This window comes from Vigna unguiculata, chromosome 7, assembly GCF_004118075.2.
Source record: "Vigna unguiculata cultivar IT97K-499-35 chromosome 7, ASM411807v1, whole genome shotgun sequence".
NCBI lineage: Eukaryota > Viridiplantae > Streptophyta > Magnoliopsida > Fabales > Fabaceae > Vigna > Vigna unguiculata.
The window spans coordinates 15,756,866-15,764,220 of NC_040285.1; the positions used below are offsets into that span (position 1 = coordinate 15,756,866).

General features: G+C 30.5%; 1 protein-coding gene across 1 annotated transcript; it reads left to right on the forward strand.

Annotated features, from left to right (window-relative positions):
* The first annotated feature begins 398 nt into the window (after nt 1–398).
* On the forward strand, nt 399–1,244 carry LOC114189750. Its single transcript, XM_028078422.1, has 2 exons — nt 399–610; nt 691–1,244. The coding sequence occupies exons 1-2, from the start codon at nt 453–455 to the stop codon at nt 947–949; spliced, it is 417 nt and encodes a 138-aa protein (XP_027934223.1). The 5' UTR covers nt 399–452; the 3' UTR covers nt 950–1,244.
* The last annotated feature ends 6,111 nt before the right edge of the window (nt 1,245–7,355 follow it).

Genomic DNA, 7,355 nt, shown 5'->3' on the forward strand with positions numbered 1-7,355 from the left:
TTTATTAAACTTTTCTTTCTTGCGTTTTGTTCCCTCTCTGATTTCTCAACCCTTTCTCTTTTATTTTTTTTATCGTAGGTTTCTCTTCACAAACCATTTACCCTCATTAGGGTTTTTCGTTGCCCTACTAACAGCTTTGATCCTCTCATTTCACAAAAACTCAATCCTAAACCCACTCCTTCCCGATTCACTCTCACTCTCGCATTTCCAAATGATTTTTGTGTAACAGTTGAGTCGATTGGACATAATCAATTTTGCTAGTGTTCTTCGCTACTTCAAGTAAGATTTAGCATCATTGTAGTTATTGTTCTTGCCTTTCTCTTTATAAATCTCACTTTTCGATTCACATTTTTTTCCTATCACTTGCAATTCCATTATGGCCTTGTGGGTAGTGTTATTGTTGTCCGCACCATCCAACTATTTCCGGCGACCAACTCGGGAGCCTCGTTGACATGGCTGGACTTCTCGTCGAAGGTGGATCAGCACGAGCAGAGGATCACTTCGCGACAGCCGCTGGTGAAGAAAAGTCGTCATGGACTGAGGTCGCAAAGCTCGTAGTATCGCGACATCACTTTTATCGCAGGACTAGAAGATGGGAATCACACATTTGGTTAGTGGATATTGGTAGTTTTGCTTTGTGATAACATGCTACTGTGTCTGAACACGCTATGTGGTTTTTGATATTTGCAGGGATTGTGGCAAACAAGTGTACTTAGGTGAGGTTGCCATTAGAGGATTCGTTTTAGATTATGTGTTTCATCTTTCTTCATTATCGACGAGGGGCTCGGGGCGGCAAAAGAGACCAGAGGAAGAGAGGGAGGGGTTGGTGAGGCGCACGTGGGGGGCGACGTCATTGTTGGTGACAACGTGGGCCTCGCCGAAGAGGTTGATGCTGTCAGGGTCGAGTTTGGGGGCTGCGTGGAGGAAAAAGATAGTTGGACGAGGATGATTAAGGAACAGAGGATGAAGAGGGAGAGAATTCAACCATGCCGCTATGTTTTTTCGGTGGGACAATGATTCTCCTTGTGTCTCCCTCTCTTCCTTCAATATTTTATTCTTCAACACATGTTTCTGTTTTTGGTTTCAACAGCTCAAAACTGCTACTTCTTTTGTTTCCCACGTCTCCACCGCTCAATCCACCATTTTCTTCATACAGTTTTTTATTGTTATTTTTGGTTTAGGGCTTATGATCGAGCTGCGAATTTAGCGATTACTATGAGGATATAAAGCAGGTTGATTCTGAATAGTGAAGTGGTTTTAGTATGTTGGTTGTTTAAGAAATTTGAATGAAATTGTAATTGTGGATTTGATTTACTCAGTATATTATCACTATCCACTTTCATTTTGGGTTTCTTAATGTCTATTTAGTTCAATCTTGATGTTGATTGTTATCTCGACATTTTCATATTATGTTATATATAATATATTGCCATTCACAGAGCTAAATATAACTGGAGAAAAAATGTAAAGTATGGTAGCTCCAAAATTTAAATGGTGTTTGAATGTGGACATAGACTATTTCCTCGGCTGAAATATGTAGAAATTAAACAAATCTCAAACCATTCATACATCGAACATGAATGGGCTTATCAATGAGACTTCATGTTGTAAAATTTTCAGTATATTTAATTTGTTCTTTGGGAATTTCTCTTGTAATACTTGGACTTGCAAGTTTGAACATTGATACATAAATATTGGCTAATCACAAAAAGAAAGAAAGAGAAGTAGCAAAATAAGGAAAACGTCCTTTTTATCTAAAAATTGTAATCCTTTCTTCCATGATCTCTTTTCCATTCAAAAAGAAATAATGGAAAACATCACTATAGATGTTGATCTTCCTTTCCATCCCTTGCAGCTCAAATATGGAACCAAAGGTTGATTGAAAAATAACATCATCTCAAGGTATATACTTAGAGCACCTTTATGTTGTTTACTCTGCCTTGACACCATTATGCCACTAATTTGTTTTTTCTGCTAATGCCACATGTAATACCACATGGTTTGTTGATGTTATCACAGACATTTTTTTTATATGTCACTTGTAAATTTTTATTTTATCTTTCAGTGGACTTTAGTACATAACCTGAGGTTTGACAATTAACTCTTATGAACTCATTATATTAAGTGCCTTAGCATTTTTCTTTTGTACCTATAGCCTCTACTTGTATAATATAAGATAGTGTGTATGTCTTGAAATCTATTTAAAATCAGAGGGGACAATGAAGATATTGTTTTGTGTGAATGGTAAGTTTGTATGTATTTACTCCAATTATTTTATCTATCTAATTTAGTTATTTGTATTTGTTTTTGTACTCTACCTACTTGTTTTATGTTATTTTATCTACCTACTTGTAGAAGCCAGGGATTTGAGATTTCAAAAGCTTGGCCAAGTGATGGAACGTGTTCTTCATGTAATGGATGTGAAGAGGGTTTAGACCAAGCTAGAACTCTGCTAGAGATGATGAATTGGGTTCGAACTCAAGAGATGTTTGATAGCACGCAAATGCTCTGCCACTTAGCCAACCACTATATGTTTTAATTACATCATTGATTTCTATATATGGTTCCACTAATTTTTGTAGACAAATGCTTTACCACTAAGCTAAAGAGTATGAAATGTTAATAAATGCACTAGTTTCTATATATAGTCTAGAATATGTTTTTTTATATATTTAAGTTACCTACGAAAAAATTCGTATGTAAGTTATCTACGAAAACTTTCGTAGGTAACTTATCTACGAAGATTTTCGTAGGTAACTTATCTACGAAGATTTTCGTAGATAACTTATATACAAAAATTTTCATAAGTAAAGTTCTTTCTTACGACTACCTTCGTAGATAATTTTTGTAGATAAAATTACCTACAAATGCATATTTTGTAGATAAAGTTACCTACCAGCTCAATACCTACGAAATTTATTTCGTAGATAACGTCAAACTATCTACGAAAATTGTTCATTATCTATGAATTCTAAGCGTAGATAATAAGCATATTTCTCGTAGTGTGATAATTAATTTTTAATTGTGTCATGTAGTGATGAAGAGGTAAAAATATAAAAATGACACAAAACATAATGGTCAAATAAGGTAATAAGCACACAAAATAACTCCCTCATAGTGTAATCTATTGTTCCATTATAAGCATAAATTATAGGTATAATTAGTCGCAATGTACCCAGTTTCGTCCCAATGTGTCTAAATGGTACCCACTTACTTTGCATCTACTTAGTACCCAAATTAGTTCATTTGCATCAATGTGGTCCCTTTCCGTTAACTCCGTTAAATAAGATAACGTTTGACTGAGTTGACCAGCTAAGTGAGAAAAAATGTTATGACGTGGCACAAGAGTAGTGTGTAATGTGGAACAGTGCAGCGTAAGAGGAAATTGAAAAGAAAAAAAGGCACGAATTGGGAACATAATAGAATAAGGGTTTTCTAGAGTTAGGGTTTACAAAATTTGGGCCATTTCATGCGTTGTGGACAAAATTGAAGGTGTAATTGACATCAAATTGGCAGCTATTTGGGATTGCAGGGGCACAAACCATTTGTTTTTGTCGTTGATTGCATTATTTGTTGTTGGGATGGTGGGGTTTAGGGTTAGTGGTTGAATGTTGTGTGTGGTTTAATTTAATGGTGTTTTGGGTATTTTGAAGGAGATGGGTTATGCCAGTGTGAAGGAGATGTGGTATTCCACCCATGACCTAGATACAGAACAAAGAGCAGAAACGCTGTGGTTATGTGACCCACATGAACAAGACGGCCATGAATGATCAAAACCATGCGACATTTTCCACTTCACTCGCCACCTTACTCCTACAACAAATCAGCTTTCTGGCGAAAAAATGAAAAAGAAGATGAAGACGGTAATGGGAAATTAGGGCTTTTTGAATGGGGACAATCAATTCAAATAGGGCATGACACGTTATCCACAAATTGCCACTGTACAATTATTTTCATTGACACGTATTCGTTCTGCAATGCCATATCACTGATCTGTTAACGACGTTTCTTATAACTTAACGGGATGGACCAAATTGATGCAAATTAACTAATTTGGGTACTAAGTAGATGCAAAGTTAAAAGCGGGTACCATTTAGACACATTGGGACGAAACTGGGTACGTTGCAACTAATTATACCTAAATTATAATATTAAACTTTAATCACAAAGTCACATACCCATTTATCAATTTATCATATGAACGGAATATCATTATAAGACCAGCATTGGTTATTTTTCTTAAAGGAAAACATGGGTCCATTTAATCATCATTAAAAGTGTATTAAAAGGTCATATAAAGTATCAAATGAACAGTCTAGGCACCTGCAGGAATATATAAAGTATATTTCTCACTGCTTTAAAATGGTATATTAATCCAACCAAACAAAATGGGTTTAAGATAAAATCAAATCATGCATTTTGAAACAACTAAAAAAAATCATGGCTTCACTAATCATATATAGGGTTGGGCATAATTAATTTAACTGTACTGTACTACAGTTAATTGTATTGTTTTATACTAAAATAAATTGAATTGGTTGTATTAAAAATTGAACTATACTATTGTCCAGTACAGTTTTTAAAAACCAAACCTAAATGAGTTAACTGTTTTATTACTGAACCGAACTGCATTTTAGTTTTTTCTCAGTGCTTCACGCTTAGCTAGTACTAGTAATGTACAACACTGGCCGTATTTCCTCATCTCATGTATACTATGGACAAAATTTGCTCTTTCATTTTTTTTTCATTTCATGTACACTAATAAGAAAAAGTATGTAACACTCTTTAGGTTATACTAGCGAACCCATAGGGGTTGTCGCGCTGGTGTGTTCGCATTTTTTAATTTTTAAAAATTGAAGTTATGATCAATAATAAATATATAATTTTTAAAATAGTTGTTAAATATAAAATTAAAAAAAAAGATACGTAAAAAGAAAATTTAAATAGTGGTTTAAGACAAAAGAGATTTCAAAAAAAATGATTAAAAGTAAATTATTTATAAAATAATTAAATTTTAAAATAATTAAGGGTAAAATGGGTATTTTGAAATGTGGACACAAAAAGGGAAATTCCCTTTATATATTGTTATAGATTATAATAATAAATTTAAGTAACAATTGTATGGTTATATTGTAAGTTACAATTTTGTTGATATTAATTATTTAATTTTATAAAAAATAGTATGTAATATTTATTTCATTTTATAAAAAATAGTGTTATATATAATTTATATTAATTAATATAATTATCTATGATAAAGAAAATTTATTACTTCAAACACTTATTTTTGAAATATTTTTTTTATACCGAATACAAAATAAAATCTGCCTCTTTTAATTATAGTTTCCTTTTTTCCTCTTGAAAATGTGTTTTTCTTATATATCACATAATTACTATTATTAATGGAAGAGGGTATAATAGTGGGAGAATTAATTTTTATAAATAATATCTTAAATTTTATTTTTATTATCACTTTATACATAACAAAATCATGGGATATTATATATAATTTTATATAATTTTATCTATCTTTTATTTCTTTCTTCAAATATATCTTTTATAGTTTTAAATATATAGTGTTTTAACTAAATTTATATTTTATTTAAATTTAAAAATATTGTAAATACATAAAATACTCTTTACTTACATAAAAACATTAATTTTAAACTATTGTATACGAATATGTATCGCAGAAAATACTTTAACTTAATTTGTTATTAATATACTTGTTAAATTTATTAGCAAAACTATAAAAAAAATTGAAGAAAAAATTCAACAATTTAAATTGATGTAATAATTTATTAAAAATTGAAATGATGAAGTATATTTTAGTTTAAAAATAGTACAATTTGGTTCAAAATTAATGTAGTTTAGTTAAAAAACGGTTCAAAAATAGTGTAGGTCAGTTTAAAAATAGTGCAGTTTGTACAATAGTTCAGTTTATAATAGTTTAGTTCATATTATAGTGCAGTGCAGTTTAGTTCAGTTTGTTAGGCAAAAAAACAGTTCAGTGCAGTTTGTCTGAACTGTTTTTCAGTTCAGTGCAGTTCAGGCGAACAATTTTTTAGTTCAGTACAATTTTTAATGGTTCAGTGCAGTTCAGTATGCTTTGCCCAACCCTAATCATATACCCCCGGAGCAAGTAATCGAAACATTACACATCAATAAACCTTTATTCCAAGAAAACCGAACCCTTGAACTTGAACATGTGAGTCCCTATCTCAATTTAAATGCACTAATTCTAACCCACTTAATAATCAAACATTTATTGCACTCCAAATTAATCCATTACACCATCCCGATTCAACCAAAAACTTAAAATTTAAATGTAAGCAACTAAAAGGCTTAAATATATATTTGATCATTATTTTCGTTTTTTTTTATTCAATTTGGTTCTCATTTTTGTTTTATGTTCAATTAAGTCCTCATTTTCGTCAAATTTTTGTCAATTTTCACTAACAATGTTTAAATAGTTAACGTTTTTGAACAATACATGTCATGTGTCAACTCCTGGTTTTTTTAATTTTTTGTTTATTTTTTTTTAATTTTTTTTAATCTTTTCTTAATTTCATAAAAATTGTCTACGTGTCAAGTCACAATTGTGTCAGGTGTCAATGTCAATGTCACATGTCAGTTTGTGATTATATTTTTTTTTTCAGTTTAGTTCCTATATTCGTTATTTTTGTTTAATTTACTCCATATATTTATTATTTTTGTTCATTTTCGTCCTAATTTTGATTAATGAATTAATTTTATCCCTTTCAGATTCACACCAAATTTAATATCTTTTATGAAAATTATACTAATACTTTTTCTAAAATTGACATTTTAATTAATTATTTTTGAAATTCAAATATAAAATATTAAATTTAATTATAAATTGAATAAAATTCTTATATTTAATTATTAAATAAAATACAATTATTTAAAATATTATAAGAATATAATATTTAAATATGGTTTTCTAATATTTATATTCTAAAATACTTATATTTTTAAATTGATATTTAAAAATATTTCAAATATTGGAAATATTTTAGAAAAGTAAACTAATAGTTATAAAATTATCATTTAAATATAAAACATTTTAAATTTTAGGGTTAATTATGTTTTTCGTCCCTCAACTATTGCTAATTTTTTTTTTGCCCTTAACGTTTTGAATTGGATGGAATTAGTCCTCAAATTTAAACTCCGTTACTTTTATGTGACAACTGTCAAACAGAATGGCACGTGAGGATCCCGTTTTCAATTGACTAAAATTTTTTTCGGATGTGGTTATTTTTTTGGTAACGCGTAAGGGTTTGTTCCGCGCGCACTACTCCACCACTGGCACTGCCACAGTGGTTCCTTCTTCC